Below are 22,138 nucleotides of genomic sequence, written 5' to 3'. Positions count from 1 at the left end.
TTAACAAGCAGCTTGCTCAGTTATAATGGCTAGGGTTATGTTTTATTTCATTACACGTCTTGGCAAGAACGTGTAGATCTGCACAGTGCTGTTTAGAGATCTGCGATGCATCTAAAAACATGTTGTGGGAAGTAGGAATATTATCCTCTGGGGCATAGCAATGACTGCCTTCCAGACTGTTCCGTTTTGTTTTTCCTAGCAAGACCAATAAATATTTAATTTTTTCGGATGCTGATGTTAAATATATTTCATGTACTCTATGACACCAATGTGGGTTTCCTGTTGTGTTCTTTTTGGCTTTTTTTTTTGTTTGTTTAAAAAAAAGCAATGTCCCAGGAACTTTGGGAGTAGCCAGTGGTCTGTGGGTTCTTGAGTATTTCTAAACTAGGGTAAATATTCAGAAAGAGAGCGGTGAAAGTCTAGGACATGCAATGCTAAACTTGAAATATCTTTATATACCTTTGCATAGTTTGTTTCTTGCTTTGTCTTGATCTTTCTTACAACTGGAGATCAAATTGTGGTAGAACTTCCAAATAAAAATGGAATTAGGGTAGTACATATTTAACAGAGCCTTGTTTGCCAAAGAGGAACAAGTTGCACTCTTTAGGAGCACCCAGCTGGAAATGTAGAAACAAAGAAGCTCACCAATTCTGGCTGTGCTCTGTACTGAAAGCTGGTGTGTGACCTTCACATTGATGTGCATGGGCAGGCTGCAGTAGACACAAAAAGCTCGGTGATTCCTGCCTGCCCCAGCTCTGTCACAGCATGCAAAATTATGGATTTGATGGTCTGAGGCATAGAAATTCACTCTTGCTATTATGCAGATTAGAAGGAGACAGTATTGTGTATTCAAGTTGCTTCCATGCTTGGCAGTGGAAATAAATACCAAATGGCAGCCAGTGTCAGGGTACTTTTGTGGCAATATCAGCTGTTTCAGACACAGATTCCCACACAAGCCATTGTAGTTGTCCTTAGGAAAACTAACAACCAACAAAAAAACTGTATCCAGCAAGAAAGGTAATTTAAGATGCTAATGTGTTGCTCTAGTGTGTAAATCCTATAGGATCTGGTAGCTATTTGTGGAGAATACAGCTTTTTTTTTTCTAACGTTTTGTTTAGGTTTGTGTACGAGACTTTGCTTTGAATAGAGAAATATTTTAAAGAGTGTGCCTTCTGTAGAAAATACTTCTGGCCTGACTTTGTGATCATACTTGATGAGAACTGCTTAATTTTCTGTGGGGACTGCAAGCTTGAGCTCTACACAAGAGTTTGTGAAGAGGATCCGCTTTTTTTGTAAACCAAACACATTATAAATAGAGGCGAGATTTTGGCTACTCTTCAGTAGCACTTTCTTGGGCAAGCCTTGCCAAAATAGAAAATCAAGTGGGCCTTTCAGTCGGAGCAGCACATCCTACTTTTTTTGAATTATTCATGATGAAACACATCCAGATTGTCCGCGACATATGTGTATGCATATGTGTTCAGATTTAGCATTGACAAAATTTAGTGTTGAGGAAATTTGCTGACCTAAACACAGGAGCAGAGTGGGAGCAAGACAGCGTGATTAAAGCCAGCTCAGAAGGAGTGGGTTTACATCCTGGCACGATGCCTCCCCATGCCTCAGATTCACTCTCTGTTTAGTGCAGGGGAGAACTAAAAATAATACCTGCAGTTCACTGTGGTGGCGTGAAGTTTGCAAAATGAATGCATTTCCTCCACAGTGACCTTTACTCTGCAAAAGCACCACAGAAGGAATTGTAAAAATAAATAAATAAATATATAAAATGAACATATCAATCCATCTGTATGAATGTTGTTTTTCTTGCATTTTCTTTTCCTTTTGCTCACAATGTAGGTTGTCCTTAAATTATACAGTATCACAGTTGGGAGTGTGAGAAATGTGGAGACCAGCCCAGAAGGCTAGATTAATGAACTTGGTGTTTCTTTATGTAACCAAGTATTTTGTTTCTATGTATTCACCCACTGTTTTGCACTTCAGTTTTGCTATTTAATATAATACTCTTGCTAATTTTTGTTGTGGCTGTATGGGAAATTGAAAGGTAACTTTTTGCATTCAGTGCAAATTGGAGGTTAAAACTTCAGCAATTCTTTTTAATGACAGTATCAATAATAAGTATTTGGATTTGTACATTTCCTCTTAAACTTTTTAATTATTTGATTTTTTTTTCTCTTAAACTTTTAAAGGAAACTCAGCCTTAGTACCATTTTATTTCTTATCTGAGTCTCAATTTTTCAGATTTGACAATCTGTTTGATATGCTTCTGTTTTGAGTTCTCATGTGTCTGCCATAAAAAAGGTCAGATTTTGAGAAGGGGATTTTGAGTCACCATCCCTGGAAGTCTGTAAAAGACAGTTAGATGTAGAGCTTAGTGATATGGTTTAGTGGAGGACTGGTTAGTGTTAGGTCAGAGGTTGGATTAGATGATCTTGGAGGTCTCTTCCAACCTAGACGATTCTGTGATTTCTAATTTCTGATTTCTGTGGTGCTCCAGAATGGATGCTTCAGCTGATATTTTTGACTTCTGGAAGTGCCAACCTGAGGCAAACTGGGATGTATATTTACAGGCTGCTCTTTATTGCCTGTCAGGTACCTAAAGATGCACCTTCAAGAATCACATTATAAACTGGAACATCATAAACTTTCTTACTATGCTAAGTGTGAAGTTGAAGAAAAGTAAGAGAATGAAACATGACAGTGCTAATGCATTGTTTGCCAACCCAGGCTATAATAATAGAGGCTTTTTAGATATTTAGTCCCGCTGTTATATTTTGCAATTGTACCACTATATTTTATAGACCTAGTATACCCTAACCTGAAAAACTCACATTGCTCTACAGGCTTTGATGCTTATATTGCTGATTTTAAAATTCTTGCTGTAACTCTGTGGGAAGCTCAGAATACTCTGCTGAATCCCACAGGTCATTGCCATCCTTGTACAAATAGCCAGCTCATACCTGCCTACACAGCCAAGTATGTAGTATTTTACACCTAATATGGTAGAAATACATTGGTAAAATTCTTATTACTATGCTACATATTTCAGTCTTTTAGGTAATGATTTAAAGCTTGCTTGCATTGATGTGATGCTTTTGTGTTGGATTACTGATTGCAAGCAACACTACATCAAGTGTAAGGTTTAAACTCAAGATCACCTGACTTTCTTCACCAAAAGTATAAGCATTACGTATGCATGATATTCTTCTTTCTATCAGTTGTAAAGCATTTAAGAGTTTTACAACTATGAAATACATAGAAAATACTTCGTTTCAACACTATGCTGGCCAGTAAAAGCCTATAGTGGCTGCAATAAATGCAGGCTTCGTAATTTAAAGAAGTAAATTAATTCCCTTGAACATTGTGTTGCCACGTTGGCTCTCCAGCCATGCTATGGGGAGCAGCCTATATAAATTGCAGTGGATCATTTCTCCTCAAGGGCTGCTGCTGTGTACCAACAAAAATCTGCATGGAGCTATGCAGTGCCTGCGTAGGGCTTACATGTCAGGCTTGATTGCACAGGGTCAGTTTCAGAGGACTGTTTGGTCAACAACTTGAGACTCTAGAGAGAGAGCCCTGCTCTTCAATAAGGAGCAGTTTCCAAACTCTGCCAGAATTGTGCAGTGTTTTCCAATAGGACTGCCAGCTGCTGGAAGGTCGTACTGTTTTACTGCTCTGGAGCACGTTTCAGGCTTTTATACCGTCTCATGTATTATCCTACCATCAAGTACAGCAGTCTCTTGCTATTACTCTGTCATAAAAATAATAGTCTTGAAGTTTCTTGTTTCTGCTGGTACTGTTCCTATTAAAATGTCAAAATATCTTTCAGCTTGATTTAATAAGCAGGTGGATAAGGATGTGACATGTTTCTAATTCAGATTCAGTACATGGTGCTACTGTCATTTGCAGCCCTGCAGAGACCTAAGGAAACATAACAATTTTTGTTGGCACACGGATTTGCTGGCCTTGTTTGTTGTTCACACCAGGAGCATTCCTCAAGAGGAACACGTCTGTTAGAGGCTTGTTTTCTCTACTTGGTGCCCATGAATGGCCACAGTGAAGTCAGGGTTAGGAACTGCAGCATAAAGATAAGGGGAACCTGCTACAGAAACCAGAGCTGCAGAGCTAGAACAGTAGGGGACACAGATCACTGCAAGATCCCTTCTTTGTTGTCAACAGATGCATTAGTTCTCAAATTTGCAGTCTTTTTCAATCTTGTTACCATATGGGCATACAAGGCTACTGTTTATTATTTTCTCATGTCATGTCTCTTGCTCTTCCGCTTTTCTCAGCTCCTTGAAGTGGTCCCAATCCACCATTTTAGCTGTTTAATGCAGGAGTTTTCACTACTGCATGCAATACTGTTAGCTGTGAAGTCATGATTCTGGCCATGGTAGGGGGGGAACCCCTTTTTCCCACAACCCTGCTGGCTTCAAATTAAAATTTTAAAGAAAGAAAAAGCCCAGCTTTACAAAAAAAAAATGTAAAAAAGTCCGGCTCTTATACATTTGTGTGCAAGTCTTGGATATTTTTTTTTCTCTTGGCCTTAACCTATTTTTTTTAATGTATTTTTGAACAACAGCTGTTTATTGCACAAAAATTTGAACAGAAAACGTTTTGGAAAAATATGCGTGCATGAGGGTACTTTCAATTTTAACAGGGCTATTCTAATGTTTTTACTGGCTTTATATTTGAGATTTGTTATTTTCACCTTCACACCCTTTCTGAAAAGACACTACCTGGCACACACTTGTTTTTAAGTCAACACCACGTGGTTGATAAGAAGTGAAAGTTAGCTTCCTTTGTGATCAGGTCAGTTGGATCACGTTTTAGCAAGAGGATATGGGGAATAATAAAAAATAAATAAAACAGCAACCTGCGGTGGAGCAAAAAAGATGCTGTGCTGTATGCTAAAAAGGCTATAATGTTAGCAGGGTGACTCCTGGAGCATGACACGAGCAGCTGAGTCATTTATTGCTGGTACTGAGACAAATTGCTGCTGGCGGATGCCTGTTACTGCATGGCTGCCGCTGCAGCTGGTAGATTGCCTGGGTGAGAGCAAAGCAAACTTGAGCCCGATAGGAACTGCTGCGAGAAAGTAAACTCAAGATAAGTGTGCTCTAATCTCTGGAACATTTAATTGGTTCAGCAGCATTTTCTAATGGCTGAGCTTTTAAAATGTGCAAATATTCATGACATTGAGATAATCACGGATTTCTAATTTATTCTTCTGTATGAATCCACAAGTAGTGGTAGAAGAGGACTTTTTTTTTTTCTTACTGTTAATACAGCTATGGTTCATATATCAACTTGTAAAATTAATACCTGTCCTTGAAAGTGTCCTAAAAATTACTTCTGTGAATCTTAATGTAGTACAAGGCTGTCATTGTAGGTCACCATCCTGATATTTTATACATCAAGTAAGGTTTGAATGTGTTTAATATGAACCACAGCGTATCCTTTCCCTGCAACTGAGTAAAATTAATTCTTTCAAAAATTTATGTTTAATTTGTGGTCTTTGAACATTATCTCTGCTGAAAGATTTTTTTGACAGATTAGTTGTTGATTATTTTTTTAAAGCAGGCCTGACGCCTGATGATAACTATCTTTGTAGCTCTGCTAACTATCAATCATTTCCATATTATTTCATGTGATATGTTTGAAAATTGTTTGAAATTTTATTTGAAGATGAAGAGGACTTGTACTTTGATTAATAATGCCTTTGTCCCTCAGCTCCCAAATGTTTTTTACCAAGCAAACAGGCTCAAAACTGAGCATGAAGAATATCTCCCAAGCCTTTGCCCCAGCATGTTGTGGCAACACAAAGAGTTTTTAATGAGCCCTCTGTTTTTTCTCTGGTCTTTAAGAAACTGGCAAATTCATCAGGAGTTGAAACAGTATTTAATGGAATTTCAGAGTATCATTTCTGTTCCATTTCTGAGATGCTTTAGCAGCATAGTTTGAAATTTTGGGGTGAGAAGGAGCAATTCCCCTTCTCCATTAGGGAATCGCAGTGCTTCCATGGAGATGCTTGTGGTCTGCTGGATGAGTCAGCTTGGAGGAAAGGGAAGGTGGTAGTGACCTGCTTGATGATCAAACTCCTGTGTAATTAACCAGTGACTCTGGCAAATGTATTTCTTCCAGTTCTTAAATCATGCTGTTTCTAAAAAAAAACAATCAGGGCTAGTTGCCAGTTTGCTCACAGATGTAGCACTGCAACTTTACAGACAAAATAAAAGCTATCTAAATGTATGACTTCTTAGGAGTCATACCTCCCAGTAGCCATGTAACCTTCTGTCTCTTATCCCTGTGGTGCTATTTTTCCTCTTGGCCCATCTTTTCTTAATCTATCTCAGACAGTAGCAGATTGAGAGGTTTTAATGTCATAGTTATTCATTTGTTGTTTTGCTTTGCTGAAATCTGCACAGGTATAGTGACATGAGGAAGGAGTAGTACAGGAGTAATTTATTCAGGTAAATTACTTCTGGATCCTGACAGATTGAAGTACCCCAGGCCTTTGCCCATGTCTTCTGATCAGTGAGCTCAGGGTGCTACAGTATGTCTTCATCACACATTTCATCCAGTCGTTTCTGTCGAGCCAGACAGTCTCCGTCTGTAGTAGTTGAGTATATGACAGTATACATCAGTGCATACCTCTTACTCCAATCCAGGTAGTATGAATGAAGAAATGGTGTCAGCTGTGGAAAGAGAAAATATTACCTACATCCAGAAAGCACACGTTTTCTAAGGGTGCCTTTGCATGAAAATGCACCTGAATGCCTCAAGTATGGATATTCAATTCATAAAAATATTATTTCTCTGTGGCATTGCAGCTTTTGTAGGTTGGAAATAAATTTATCTAAGTAGAGTAGTTATGATCTTTTAGAGATTACTAAATTTAGAGGAAAGTAATGATTGTGTGTATTTTATTTTTTTTCGGCCTTTATGTGCAGAATGGTTATTAGGACTATAAAAAAGATTAGATATTTGAAGGAATAGACTGAGTCACCAGTAGTGGTTAATAGCCCAGATTGGCAAAAATGTTTCTCTAGAACCTTTGGGGAGATCTAATGCCTGTGCATTTCTCTAGCTTTTTTTTGTGAAGGATGATTTTGTCTCTGTAAAATTTCTCTGCAGCTTCTACCATCATTATGTTTTCTTCACTATAAATGACTTCCACTTCCTCTTTGGATTCTGAATATTGGACTTTTTATGTAAAGAATTGCACCTTTCCCCGTGCACCCCAGCACAACAGTGTAAAACACAAACTTCCACACCTTGCAAAAACAAACACATGGGAACATCTAGACCTTGTAAAACAATTTGGATTCTATCAAGCATAACTTAGCGCACTGGATTTTTCTAGCTGGTTCTGTAGTTTCGCATAAAGGAATCTGCAAATGCAATACTTATGGCTGCTTTGAACAAAATGAGTCCTGTTTCAATGAATGTAAACGTCCTGTTTGTGGAACAGATCTTAAAATATTCAGCTCCCTACGTATCATGCAAATATTTCATTTCCTATAAGCCAAAGATCTAGATCCCTTGCTGAGAACATGCAGCAGGGATCATATCTGTAATTTCTAATAAAGTATTTTACTTTGGGTTATTTCCCAGTTTAGAAACAACCTTCCCTATGACCTTGCAGTCATGCTGCCTTGTTCTGAGCTGCAGTTCCTGGTTTGACTCAGGACGCAATTACCCTGTGTTGCAGCTGGGCTGACTCTAAACGTACCAGCTATTGTGCAGAACTCTGCTATTTTGGTAATACTGAATACGCTTATACTTAGAAGTGATGATTCTTTCAAATCTTATTTCTAAAGGTACAGCCCTTCAGGTGTTCTTATAAAAGTCTAATTCAGAGTTCAAGGAGTTTGCTCATGTGCATAAATTTTCCAGAAACTGGCTGTAAGCCTGAAATTTGACTCAGGGTTAATCTGAAGTTCAACATAGATAGGACTCATTTCTTCATGAAGGCTATCAGATTTATAAAAGATTATTGTACATTTTAATTTTTATAGAGACTTTTTTTTTTTTGAAAAAAAGATATTTGTTAGCTGCTTTGAAATGTGCTTAAATAAGAATGTATCTCGAAAATCACCTATCCTCTTCCAGCAGACATAGTTCACTTTACTGTGAAGTATCAAGTTCAAATAAATACAAAAATATTCTATAAAGAAACTGTTACTTCTGTTACTTGCTTTACCACGATCAGGTACTTGAGGGCTTGCTACCAGATCTTTCTTCCAAATATTTTTTGATAGATTGAAGTCTTATGTGACATTCCCATAATGTATTGAAAAAGTTCTTTTACCAGAGGTATGCCATAAACATTGATGGTGAAGGTCTCTTTCACCAAGTCCCTTTTTTATTGCATGAGTCCCTGAGGATGGCAGAAGGTACAAATAAATAAATAAATAAATCTGTAGAAACAACCAGATCACGTTTTTTTTTCTTTAATATTTTTACCAAATGCTAAAAATGTATTATGCATTGATGTACGTAGTAACTGCTTCAAAGAATTTTGTGAGCTACTTATTACCATAGCATCTGAATGTTTAACAGAAGTGTTTTTAAATTGTTACATTTGTGAGAAAAGGGAAGTGTCTCAATTTAAGAAAAAAAAATTCCAATAAGGGATTTTTTTTAACTGAATAAAAATGGAAAACACCTGAATGCTTGATTTCAGGTGCTTAGGAACCTCCTTATCAAAATGGCTTATATATCCAGACCTTATACAAAGTTCTGTCCCAGCAGTAATCCCACAGCCTTCCAGCTAATCAGACTCAGCACCTTATATTCGTCACTCAGAACCTGAGAAGCACTCAAAGTGTTGGACTCATTGGTTTAAGCACTTTGCCTAGCGCCACAGAAGACAACAACAGTAGAAGAAGAGTGATAGTCTCCTTCACTACAGTTTATCTTCTGTAACTACAAATTCATCCTCTATTTCTACTTTCTGTTCCTCAGACCATGTGCAACTAGCTTGCTTATTCATGGAGCAAGCTCATCCTCCACTGTGGTTCTGGTTCATTCTCAGATCTTGCCCACTGTTGACGGGAATGAGCCAGGGGTTTTGTGGAGAGAAAAGCATCACTTAAGCTACTGATCACCATTGCAATATGTACACACAAAGTCCAGAGCAGTTGCACAATCAGTGCTCTGTCTTGATGTTGACTTTGTAAGCTGGGTAGTTATACATATGTTTTCGTATGCACAACTAACCTTTTAGAGAAAGCAATTTAGAGAGGAAAAACAAGCAAAAAAGAAAAAAAAAACACACAAACAAAACAAAACAAAAAAACAACCGAACCACCAGATCTTCATGAAAGAAAAAGCTGATACAAAATTTGTAAATAACCTCCCTCTAACCTTCTGAGCTAGTTAGATAATGGATGGCAATAGACAACTTTCATCCCCCAGTTTTAATGGGGGTGGGGAGAACATGTTTTTAATTTTTCCCAGACATTTGCTGAGGAAAAAAAACATTTCAGATGCTGGGATGAGAATCACTAAATTCTCTTTGTTCTCATGTAAAGTGTTCTGCTTCCAGCTCATCTTTGCCTAATCCTGTTGCTTTGCCATCGTACCTCCTTCCCAGTTTGCTGGCTGCTGCAGCTCTGCTTGTTTGCACTCAGTATGACTCAAACTTCTTAGATCTTTTTTCTGATCTCTGTGTTTTTGTCAGTGTTTTCTTATTGGCAGTCCTTGGTCTGTCATGGATCTTCATCAATCTTTTGTGCTTGTTTTTACCTTATTCCTCTGTGAAGTGTCTGTTATTTCTCAGCTCCCTCTGCAATTCCTTTTCTTTTCTCAGTCCCCTTTCCCTTCCTACTCCCAAATTTGTGAACTTACAGTATTGCAATGTAATTAATTTCAGTCTCCCTTGTCCCTCTGTCCCTCTCTCACAATTCTTTCTTTCCTCTTATAAACCATAGCCTCTTTTTACCCTGGTTTCTGCCTGTTTCGTTCAAATTCTGTCCCTGTAGCACTCAAATCAAAGGCATTCTTATAGAGCCAGTTTTCCTAAAGATTGGATGAAAGTACTTAAAGGATCTGCTGAGCATCCACGGATTCTGACCACTTACATATGTATTTATTATCAAACCTCTGTTAGCCAATACCTTGCGGAGACCAAACTAAAGAGTTTGAGTATCCAAATGCTTTGGAGGAGTTGCTTGCAGTGCGTTTTGAACAGGAGCCAAAACCCAAAGACAAGTATATTTCTTTCTTAGTTCAGTGACTGAACTATTCTGAAGATACCAGCCCAGAAAGCTGGACAAAATGGTGATCTAAAACCAGAGCCTTGCAGCATGAGCTATTGGCTAACCTGTTTAGAGAATTTATTATTTTAATTTGCTGAACATGTCATTTAGTTCTTCCTGCAGATTACCTGGGTGAGGATACTGTCTCTTTTTCTTTTTCTGAAGATATTTTCACCTCAGAAAAGATAAGAATTTTACCAAAAATATGAGTAGGGGGTGGGATATGTGTTATGAATTTATTTAGTCTCAGACATGAGTATGTGGAAATGAGCGATTATGTATGTTGAAAACATATTCAGATTAACATAGTGAATGTTTCCATTTTGTGATTGAGGTTATAGCAGAAGAGAGAGCATTGTGAAAGGGAGTAGGAGAAATTAAAGACCCACTGTTTCCCATTATTACTTTGAACATTAGACAAATATTTCCATCTCTAATACCAAAATACTCATTAGCAAAAAGCCCCATATTTCCCTGGGTGGTACTTACAAGTCCATCATATAGAATGATAAACCAATATTTGAAATTCTGCTGACCAGTAAAATCAATTGAAAGCTCTGCTCTTTCAGAGAAGACTGTCCATCCTATGGACACAAGCTAAATAGCTAGGGTTAGAGTTCCAGCTCATTCTAAAATCTGGATGCTAAACCTCAGGTGGATCTACGGAAAGAGTTGAACACATCAGAAGATAAGTAATTTACCTCTTGTCAGAGCCCAGGTTTCTCATAGGAGAAAAGCAGAGCAGCAGTTCAAGCCAATATTAGGTGTATTTTTTCAAATGTGGTAAGGAGGTCTATGCTCATGCTTTATTGACCCTTGTTAGATATGGCAGGGTTACTCCTGAAGTGTGAGTTTGTCTGGAGACAAATTTTCCACTTTTTTTCACTTAAAAGACAGCTTAATACTGAAATGCACAAATGTGTTTTGAGACTAGCAAGTGGAAAACAGAAATTGTTCTTAAAAATAGTGGAGTTCCTTTGAACTTACCAGGGCATTGCACTTTAATGACCACAAATTTGGAGGATGACTGGTTTTGTTATGTGGGTATTAGTGCCTGGCTTCTCAAATGCTGAGATTTATAGTGCTACAGATATTCATCTATTTAGAACTACTGTTTCAGTTAATTTTTTACAAGAAGAAAGCTGTGCTTTCTGATGTGTTTTAAACAAAAAAGGAAGCGTGGTGTTTTAAGCACTGGAGTGCCATAGGTCCTCTCTGGGTGGATTGACAGACCAGCAAGAGCAACTAGGGAGGAACTCAAATCTTTGGTGGTACAAGAGCCTCTAAAACCAGAGGTTTCTTTGTGAGATCACCTTCAGGAAGGACAGAAGATGGTGATGCAGTTATCTGATCTTTTCACCTGCTGTCTCCTAATCTTGTTTCTGAACTAATGCCAGGTGAAAGAGCATCTTCCTGATGTGGCAGTATGAAGACTACAAAGAAGTGAACATCACCAGAGCTGAGGCCATCCCTTTCGCCTTAAGAGTAGACAGTAAAGGCAGAATGATGGAGTTATATATTGTATGCTGTCTGGTGAACTGGCAAAGCCCATATATGTGTTGTCCATCACTGAGCCTGCTACTGAAACAAGAGATTTCTCAGAAGCTGCTTTTCAGGTCAGAGTAAAACTAAGAGGTAATAGCATGGCTTAGCCACAAGCATCTCAATCCAAGAGCATTATATAAATTCCCTTGATTTTATGGAAAGGATGAAAATCTAGTCTATTTCCATAATATTTCAAAACAGCAGATCTGCTATGTTAAAGGTGGTAGGAGGTACTAGAGTTAATGAATTCCCTATTCAGTCCAGTAAAAGTAATTTTATTTTCAAGAAATAAGTCTTCCAATAGTATTAAAATTAATTTCACAGCTTAAATGACTTCAGTCATGCTTCTTCACTAAAGATTGTATTACCCTTTCTGTTATAGTCTGTAAAAACTTCTCTTGGCTACGTTTGAATTTGAGATACTGGTTATACTGGTCTATTCCTCATTGAAAGTAACTGGTCTAATTTTTAAACTATAGTTCCTAATAAATGCATGTTTATCAAATATAATTTTAAAAAGGAAATGATTACTCATTTACTGAATTTAATTATAGAGGACACCTTTTAATAGCCTACCACTTAGTAACTGGTCTAAATATATAGTAACTACTTTCTAGGCTGTTAACATGTATTAAGGGCAAATACGGTTCTCTGTCAGAAATTAATAGAAGCTTTTATAGAAGACCTCTATTTATCTGAAACTAAATGTAAAATTCTCCAATATCCTTTTGAGACAGATATTGACTATTTTGAGACAGATTTCTATGATTTCTTCACACCTAGATTTTAATGCCTATATTACATGTAAATACAGATACAATTTGGGCACATTCTTCATTTTTCTGCTGTATTTACTGATACTGACTGCTTAGTTTCCCTTTATTCTCAGATTATAATAGAAAAACTGCAACAATTTTTTAATCACTAATGGGCATTTCTGAATTTGAAAAAATCAGTTTATAGAGGCTGAATTTGGGACATTATGGACACATAAATAAAGTTCAGTATAATGGCCCATATACTTTATTTTAAAATTAAGCAGAACCAGCTCATTTACTTGACATCTGTTGTTAATGACTTTTTTTTTCTTTGCATCCAAATGACATCCTACACTGCAAAGCTGCAAAGCACCATATCCTCACCCTTTCACAACGATTTTTCCACTGACTTGGGTCAAAAATTTAATGAGTCTCATTTCTGAATTTTTCTATGTTCATATACGCACCAAAACTGTGGTATATGAAGAGAAGAGACATTTCATTCATTAAGATTCCTCCAGAGTGATTTTCTTTAAAGACGGTTAATGACACAAAGAGGTTTAGAAACCTTAGGAATAGACTATGTGATAGGAACAGTTGAGCGTTCAACAGTTACTAGCATAGTGTTTTACTCAAACCACAACAGGAAGGAAATTTCCATGGTTGCCTTACATATCCAGAAGAACATCAGTCTATTTTTGTTGCTCAGTGCAAGTTTTGTATAGCTTTAGTGTAAGCTGAGCAAAATTGCTCTGTCTTGCACAAATAAACTGCACAAATTAGTCTATTCTGCTTTTCAAATAAAATATGGATGACAGAGATATGTCTATATGAGGAAAAATACATAGTTGTTGCTTTTCGGTGTCAGAAAATAAACTAGGCTCTTAGTTGGTATTTGTATTACGGGAAAGCCAGGAATGTTTTTCAGCTCATGAATCTGTTTTCTTCTGTCCATGGCATAAGGTTATAGAATGAACCCACATTGTAGGTTTATTATTGCCATATCTTAGCCATTTGTTGTATATTACAGAAAAGGGAATCTGTCTTTGGAAATGAGGCATACCAAAATAAATCCCTTTTCCTCAGAAATTGGACCTGCTTTCTTACCAGAAGATTTTTCATCTACTTTCTGCCTGGTTTTGGAAGCAGCTGTTTGGCAGGCAGCCACTCCCAGATTCCCAGTGTGGAAGGATCCAAGTCACGTCCCAAATCTGTGATGCTGGTCCCCCAAACACCAGTCCCCAGTCCTGTCTCAAGAGTAATGAGTCAGAGCATGAGAATTCCTGACATGCATTTCCTTCACTCATATGTTACAACCAATTTAAAAAAAAAATGTTGCACATATTATAAATTCACATTGTTTCAAGGTTGGTAGCATGGCACCTCAAGTCTTTGGTAGGAACACCAAAACACTTCTGTGAAACGTAACGTTTAATCTTAAAAAAATATTAAGCTAATTGAACTTGCAAATGCTTATTAGAGAAAGCATAAACTTGCCCCAGAGGTACTTTAAAAAAAAAAAAGAAACAAAAAAAGAAACAAGCAAACCCACCATTAGTGATGCTTTTCATTTGGAAGTTGATGCCTTAAGGTCTGAAATGTGCACTCCTGTTTTTCATTGCAGGTTGTACACTTCATTTTAGACTATTTTAAGCTAACATATAGAAATAATGAGTTTTAGTACATATGTAGGTTACTCACTGTGAAGTAGTAACTGTAGTATGAGTGGTCTAGGATAAAAAGCAAAACACTATGAGATTATGTATACATAATAGCTTGTTCTACCAGTAATGTCTCAAAAAGGGATGATATTGCTTCTTGGACTTTGAAAATTTCAAGAATGTCTAAATAAAAATTGAAAAGATTGAACAGGAAAAATACAGTAAGACAAAAAGTTTTACTATATTCATGTATGTGAATTCAGGCATCCAATTTTTAAGGAAAAACAAAACAAAATGAAACAACACCACTGAAATCTAAGGAAACATTGACGGTAATGAGCATCTATGACATCTATAACGTGTGTAGGCTGAGAAATAAAATTGTTTTTCACTTTGGAACATTAATTCATATTTTGCAGTTTACATGAATTAGGGTTACAAATCAAAGTTTATATTTGACATAAAATATGATAATAGAATGTAAACCAATAAAAAGCAGTGAGGAGGTAAATAAAAGAGTGAGCAATGTGTTCTGAAGGGTTTTCTCTAAATACAACTTTGAACGTCTGATCATAAGATTTTCAAATACTTTTCAATATTTTCATACATGCCAAAGGACTGAGAATCCACTAACTTTGTAGCCAAAATGAAAAGATTAATTATGGTAATGGAAAACATGATGCAGGAGAGCTTAAGTTTGCTGAACCTTTCTTTGGCCAGTTGTAGTATGTGACAATTCAGAAGTGGCACATATGCTAACTTCTCAAATTTGCTCAAGCTCTCAGTATCTTTGCTCATGCTTAGCTATTACAGGTTGCAGGTTCTTTCACAGTCAAAATAAGCTGCTAACTCTTAGAAGGGGAATCAAAGCTTGTCAGTTGTACTCTTAAAATCCCTTTGAACTCATTGAAAGTCACCTTGCTCATTCACATATGTTAGAGGGGTTTTCATGTTAGTCCAGAATTGTAAGATTTGCTTTTTCTTGCACACAACAGCCATTTAAATTATGAAGTTTTGATTATTTTGGTGATTTTTTTCATCCTCCTGGACAAATGATACAGGCTCTTCCAAGGCTACCTTTTCTCTCACCATTTAGATGATAGTAGCACAATGAAAAATTAGTTTGCAGAAACAAATTGGAGTAGGAGGTACTTGGTAACAGCAATCCTTGGAGCATTTTCCCTGTCCAAGATGAGAAAACCACAGTAAGCATATATTACATTACATGCTATTTCTACCTTTATTTAAATATCTTGTTAGCACAACCGATACGTTGCTTCTCCATTGGAAGACTTGGAAGTATTGGTCAGGATTTTGCAAGAGAAATGCCTTTGGAGATGTGGTGTCTTCACCTTGGGAAGGGAAGAAAAGGTTTAATTAGCATCACTGGACTCCCTTCCCTTCCAGTGCAAGGCGGCCTGCAGGGTTGCCCTTCTGTGTTCCTAATATTTCTAACCGTGTGCAGGCTGTTGGTTGTGGTCTTTCAGTTTGTGTGTAATTTAAGATATCATGTTTTGATTGAAGGGAAAGGGTGTCAGTTATTTAAGACTTCCTCCAAAGTTTTATATATATTTGTTGGACTGCTGCTCTCAGTTGCTTAACTTTAATTTGTTCAAGGCCTGTCAGAAACATTCACAAACTCGCTAAAGACAACACATCAGCTAAATACATTGGAAGGTGGCTTGAAATTTTTAAAACTGACATCATACGAAATAGAGATAAACTGTGAAGACGCTTCTGCTATAGTCATTGAGTTGAAGATATTTATACTTTGTCTGCGTCTATATTTAATTATATTGCAATTTAAGTTCCAGTTGGAATACAGTTACCAGATGACATATGATGCTTTTAAGCAATAACATAGTGCTGTGCTTTCATGGAAAAAAAATAGTATATCAGATAAATTATGCCATAGCTGACAGTTAGGCAGGATTCATTTCAACAGTAAGTTTTATGGCCGTGTGGTTAGAAAAAACTCTAGCAGGTATGCACGTTTGGTGAAAATCTGGATTTGGAGATTATTATGTTTTATGAGTTGTAAATTAAGTCTACTTGAAAGCTTCTCCCCTTTTTATGCCTGCAACTGTGTTCTTAGTCTCCATGATCTGAAAAGCTTTTATCCTATTAGATTAGTAAGTACCGAGAAGAATTCACAGATTAGTTAACTAGTTTTGTAATGCAATTCCTTAGCCATAACTAAGTTATGGCACATTACAGAAGTGCACATTTTGCTAGTTGCCATGCAAAACAACCCCCAAAACACAAGAAAATGTTTCTTTGAGGAGAGAAAAATGTAAGATTGAATGATGTCCATTATATTGTTTTTATTTTAAAATAAATTTGAGTGTTTCTCAGGGAGAGACAGAATTGAAGGGAGAAAAAGCCAGTGCTGCAGGATGGCTGGAGGAATGGCAGCAGCAAATGCCAGCAAGCGCTGGAACAGCTCAAGAGGGGAGAACAGCTCCTGAGCTGTTCATGTCTTGAGTTTGTATATCCGTTGATGTATTCATTGTGATGCCACAAAAAAAGCAGCAGAGTAAGAGAAATCCAGACACCTATTTACAAGCAATGCTGACGTAAAGCTTTTAGAGTGGCTTATAGAGTGGTTTATTTTACTGCATTAGTTCACGTTCTCATATGTGTGTAGGATATATACAATACATAGTTTAAAAAAAAAAAATCTAAATGCTTAAGCATCTTCCATCCCAGCTTATTTTTCTGAACAGTATATCATTTTAGCGTATCTGCAGTCTTCCTGCTTTTGCTGGTGTGGCTTTCTGGTATCCCAGCCATTTGATGCAGGTGCAGCAGCAGAGCACTGCAAGGGCCTAGGCACAGGTACTCTCTTTTTTGTTCTAATTCCCCTAGTGCCTTTTCTCACCACAAGTTAAAGATCCTATTAAGCAGATCTTGGATAGCAGCACAAAATGAAAATAATTGGTGTACTTTAAATTAACTTAGGGCTTCAACTCATAATCGATGAATATTCAAAGCAGCTGATTAGCAATTAGCTGGCCATGATGGAAACTTTGCCATAGGTTTTGCTTCAGGAGGCAATGACTGAGAAAATTAACACCTTCATCAGCTGACTTGTTCCTCGTGTGCAGTCAAACCCTTGTGTGTTTTGCCATTAACGAGGCATGTTCCCATGTTTCTAATTCAGGTGTCAGTGCAGCGCAAGCAGTGCTAGGGCTGTTCTGCCTCAGTGCAGCAAGGCTGCCGGCATTCAGCCTGCGGGTTCTGCCCTTGGTTGTTCTGATGAAACTCCAGGCACGACTTGCAATTAATTATAGGAAAACACAATGCAGCTGAAGGCAGAGGTATATTTCTAGATTTTATTTGTTAATAAAAAAGTACTCCTTCTCCCCAGAAAAGCCATCTTGATTTATTGAATTTTAGGTTGAGTTAGCAGAACTACCAACTGGGGAGGTAGGGTGGGGGTGGGGAGAGAGTTGTATTAAAAAGACATTAAAAGTCATTACAAAGTCATTAAGTACCCAAAATGTAACTGCAATTTTTACCCAAGCATTATTTGGATTATTGGGGTGTTTTCTTATCACCAAGAAAGTATGCATTTTAAGGAAAATCAGCTGAGACTTGAGATATACAGCCTGGCTGTACAGACATCTACTGACATGAACATGGATCAGTGGCGAGAAATGTATTTTATATACAGCTCCTACACATGGTTGCTTCTACGGCTGAAAAGCAGTTAAGTCCTTGCAAAGTAAATACCTGTCAGCTGAATGTTCATACTTTATCATTAGCAGTGCAGAGTGTATTTGAGATAGCTTTTAAGATTGTTCAAAACAAGGAATATCATGATTGCAAAGGGGTTTGTTATTTTATTTTTTTGGCTTGAGGTTTCAAGGCCTCAGTAGAACAATATATAGAAGGAGATGTAGAAATAAATTGCAGGGCAAGAACCTAGAATGCTAAATCATTTGCAGTTGGGTACTTCTTGATATAGTGAAGCAATCAAATGCTACTCCTCTTGCCTAGATGCAGAAAAGACAAATTTGAAACTGATCATATTAGATAAGGCCCCATCTCCATCTTGGCTCCACCTCCACCAGTTGCCAGCATTTCTGAGGAAAATGAGAGTATGTGTTAGACTAAGTTAATATGACTGTACTTCTAGGAAAGGGAATTCAGCTATTTACTGTTTATGTGTTATTCAAATGGAAATTTGTAGTGCCTTCCAGTATATTAGTAGATACAAATGAACAGCTTTTGTAGACATAAGGGTTGTTTTTTTTTGTGTTTAATTTTCTTTCATGTTATAGTTTAGTATATGTTGTATAAAGTGGTGAAAGACAATGAAGGAAATCAAAGAAATTGCTTGATTTTAGTAGCTGTTTTATTTATGTAAATATCCTACTTTAAGATTTCATATAGTTTATTAGAATGCCTGCAGAGCCGACTTGTACAATGCCTTATTTCTTTCTCCTGCCCTCCAAGTTATTTACTGTTGATAATGCTTCAGTGCAATGCATCTCTTAGTGCTATTTGTGTAGTCTTTTGCTTTATGAAATCAGATTTTTTCCTTTATGTATAGGTAGCTATATTATTTTATTTATTTATTTATTGTTAAAACAAAAGCTATTGTGAAAAACAAATTATAAATATCAGTATTTCATGCTTATGGTTTTCTATCTAAATCATTACTGTTGCAGCAAGGGACTGAAGCTACAATAAATAAATAAATAAAATCCCTTTCCTAAAGTCACGGAGATTGTCTGTAGCAGATGGTATGCTGCATTAGAGCTCCTGTTTTCCAATGCAAATTCTACTCTACTCATAAGATTATTATTTCTCATTTTTCTCTATTTGTCTTTGTTTTTCAATTCATGCTTGTTACCAGACTTCCATGGTATTGCCTACATAGTAAAACTGTTTAGGATACGATGGCAGAACTGGTTCTTCAGAACAGCTTGCTGTGTGGGTTGGACTTGCAATGTATTCTGGAATAGTTTCTTTGGAAAGCAATTCGGAAAAAAATATCATTCAATAGAAAACTTTGACTAGAATAGCTATGTTGGTGAGACATGCTTTATTCTTGGGTGCATTTTGTATTCCATAAAAGCTTTGGTGAGGTGAGGAAAAAAAAAAAAAGAGCAGAAGTCATAGCATGCAGGTCTCTTTATACATTCATATTTACACATTACCTAAACACAGAGATTACTAGGTGCTTGGTGCGGAGCGTAGCGTTGATGTATCTGGCAGAACTGAGACACCAGTGCTGTGGAGCTACTACTGCAGAGGTTTATGAAGATGGAGAAGATAAAGACAAGTAGGATAGCTTTGTGCAGTGGGTTGCATATCCCAAATATATCTGGTTTAAGGAGGAGTCTAAACTCATATTTTAAGATTCCCTGTGATTATAAAGTGAAAATATAGAATAGAAATCCTTCTCTCAATTCAGAGGTCCACAAAAACTTGAACCTTGTCCAAAAGGCCTAATAGTGCAATAACTGTTGATGTTGTAATGCTCTGTAAATGTAACAGATTTGTTAAAAGTTATTTCTGACCACCATCCCAGTCAGCAGGCTGGGGAATAGAAATGGGGTCCTTTAGTTTTGATATTCTCCTAGTCTGGGGGAGGACAAAAGCTGAAACCAAGGAAAAGCTCCACTGTAGTGCAGAGACATAAGCTTAGTGCTCTGAATTATATTGATCAGTCTGTTACCTTCCTGCATCCAAAGAGCTGGTACTCTCAGTCATTATTGCTGGGATTTCAAATTGAGGTATGCATAGGAGATTAACCTGAAAAATCCTATCACTGTGCCCTGTATTTCATAAAGTGCTACCTTCATGAAGTAATGTCTCCATCAGTGGTATGGGATGCATTAGTTCTTCAAAGCAGTGTTTCAGAGTTCAGATAGGAGCAGAGCTTAGATATGTGATGAACTCCCATTGAACTCGGTGTGTTACTGTGGGGTCCTGCTGTTCCTGGAGAACAAAACTGCCTAAGAAATAACCATTAAATGTATTGATGCTGAAAAGCACGTGAATCTATCACAGGTTTTAACATTCTTAGAGGGTAATGACATTGTGAACAGCATGTGCCTTGCTGGATGTGATAGTGTTTTGTGCGAAGTACAGCTTTGAGTGACAGGTTTAATCTAATTACAGGGAAGCTGATAGCATTAACAGTTGAGGTCTCTCTTGCACAGCTGAACAGCTAGACTCAATGCTGCATTGCAGTGGGTGCTGTGCAAGCATAAATAAAGAGACGATACTGTCCTTGAAGAGCTTCTTTGATTTGTCATACATCCTGCTAAAGCCACCTGCTCTGGGAAGTGGTTCTTGACTCCAGCACCAAACAGATCAGAGCCCTCTGAGCCTGCCTGGCTAGCTCCATCTGGAGCATATGGGCAGTGTCCATGCTGCCCCGCATCTTGGGCTTCAGTCTGGGTTTCTTGTAGAGTAGGCATAGGGCCTCCAAGGGTAGGTAGGTGCTTCATGTGGTTCAGAGCCCTTCAAACGTAAAGGGAGGATAAGGGGTGATAGAGGGTGAAGTGGTACAGTTGAAGGTTAGTGCTGTGATACTAGGGGAAAAAGAGTCAAATCTGATCCAATCTTACTGTTGTCCCTTATTGTAAAAGGGGCCATGCAGCAGATTATCCTTTGCTTAAGGATATGCCTCATGTTTGAGGAAAACAACTGGGTAAGACTGAGAGCCAACAGGACACCTGGGTGTGAGTCTGTATGCACAACTTGGGTGAGCAGGGATGAGGCTTTGAACTGGAATTGGAAGAAAGTGGCAGATTGAAGGGTATCAAAGAGTATTTTCAAACAAATTTATTTTGGTGGCTTCACCTCAAGTACTCTGTACAGTTTTAGGTGTCACAATATGAGAAAGGACATAAAGCTATTAGAGAGTGCCCAAAGGAGGGCCACAAAGATGGTGAAAGTGCTGGAGGGGAAGACATATGAGGTTCCTGGGTTTGCTCAGCCCCTCATGGCGGCCTGCAGCTCCCTCACGAGGGGAACGGAGGGGCAGGCGCTGAGCTCTGCTCTCTGGGGACAGCGACAGGACCTGAGGGTCAGGCAGGGGGGTAGTTCTTCACCCAGAGGGTGGTCAGGCACTGGGACAGGCTCCCCAAGGCAGTGGTCACAGCACTGAGCCTGCCAGAGTTCAATAAGCGTTTGGATGATGCTCTCAGACATATGTTTAGATTTTTTTGAGTGGCCTTCTGTGGAGCCAGGAGTTGGAGTTGATGATCTTTGTGGGTCCCTTCCAACTCAGGATATTCGATGATTCTAAAAGCATCAGCAAAACACTTGGCCGGGTAATTACCCACAGTGATGCACAGCCCTCCCTTCAGTGTCTTTCATATTTGTCAAAAACGTGTTTTGCCATGTTAAATTCATCAAGTACCCATTCAGGAAAGAGATGGTGATGCTCACAGTCAAGAAATGCGTGTCCAGAGGGTGCTTTCAGTCAGCTGGTATCTACTACAGGTGCAGGAGATTAGTGACCAAAAGATAGTGAACAGTGTCTTCCAAGGCATTAACACTGTTTTAGAGGGGCTAGTTTACCTGGATCACTCTGGTTGTCGTGACTTGGGCAGTTTTTGCTTAGAATGAACTGTGAAAAAAGAAGTTATCTTCTCAAGAGGTAGAATTGGTAGAAATTCATTATTGCATTTGGAGAGGGAAAACTGAAAACACTTCATTATTAAACTCATAGTATTCATAGTGTTTTCCCAGTCATGCCTGATTTAAAAAAATAAAAATAAAAGTGTTGGGATTCAGGTGGAGTTATTTCAGCTGTATGATGGCCTGCCACATCCTCCTTGTGTGTTTTGGAGAGTAGCAGTACAGTGTCAAAAGTCTTCTGTAAAAGATTTTTCCTCTAAAGGTTGTCTCTGTTTCCAAAGCTTAGGT

The 22,138-nt window shown here is 37.8% G+C and overlaps 1 protein-coding gene across 3 annotated transcripts in view; it reads left to right on the top strand.

Moving 5' to 3' along the window:
• TBC1D4 (TBC1 domain family member 4) overlaps positions 1-22,138 on the top strand; it is a 106,596-nt gene that overhangs the window by 8,555 nt on the left and 75,903 nt on the right. The window contains exon 1 of one of the 3 annotated variants that reach the window (XM_068676219.1): positions 17,533-17,565. The exons of the other annotated variants lie outside the window; for them this stretch is intronic. Within the exon in view, the coding sequence (XP_068532320.1) occupies positions 17,548-17,565 (18 nt within the window). The 5' untranslated portion in view covers positions 17,533-17,547. Of the gene's footprint in view, positions 1-17,532; positions 17,566-22,138 lie in introns of those variants that run through there. 3 annotated transcript variants of the gene reach the window in all.

The sequence above is a fragment of the Anas acuta genome, chromosome 1 (assembly GCF_963932015.1).
Source record: "Anas acuta chromosome 1, bAnaAcu1.1, whole genome shotgun sequence".
Taxonomy (NCBI): domain Eukaryota; kingdom Metazoa; phylum Chordata; class Aves; order Anseriformes; family Anatidae; genus Anas; species Anas acuta.
This window is presented reverse-complemented; position numbering and strand designations above follow the sequence as displayed.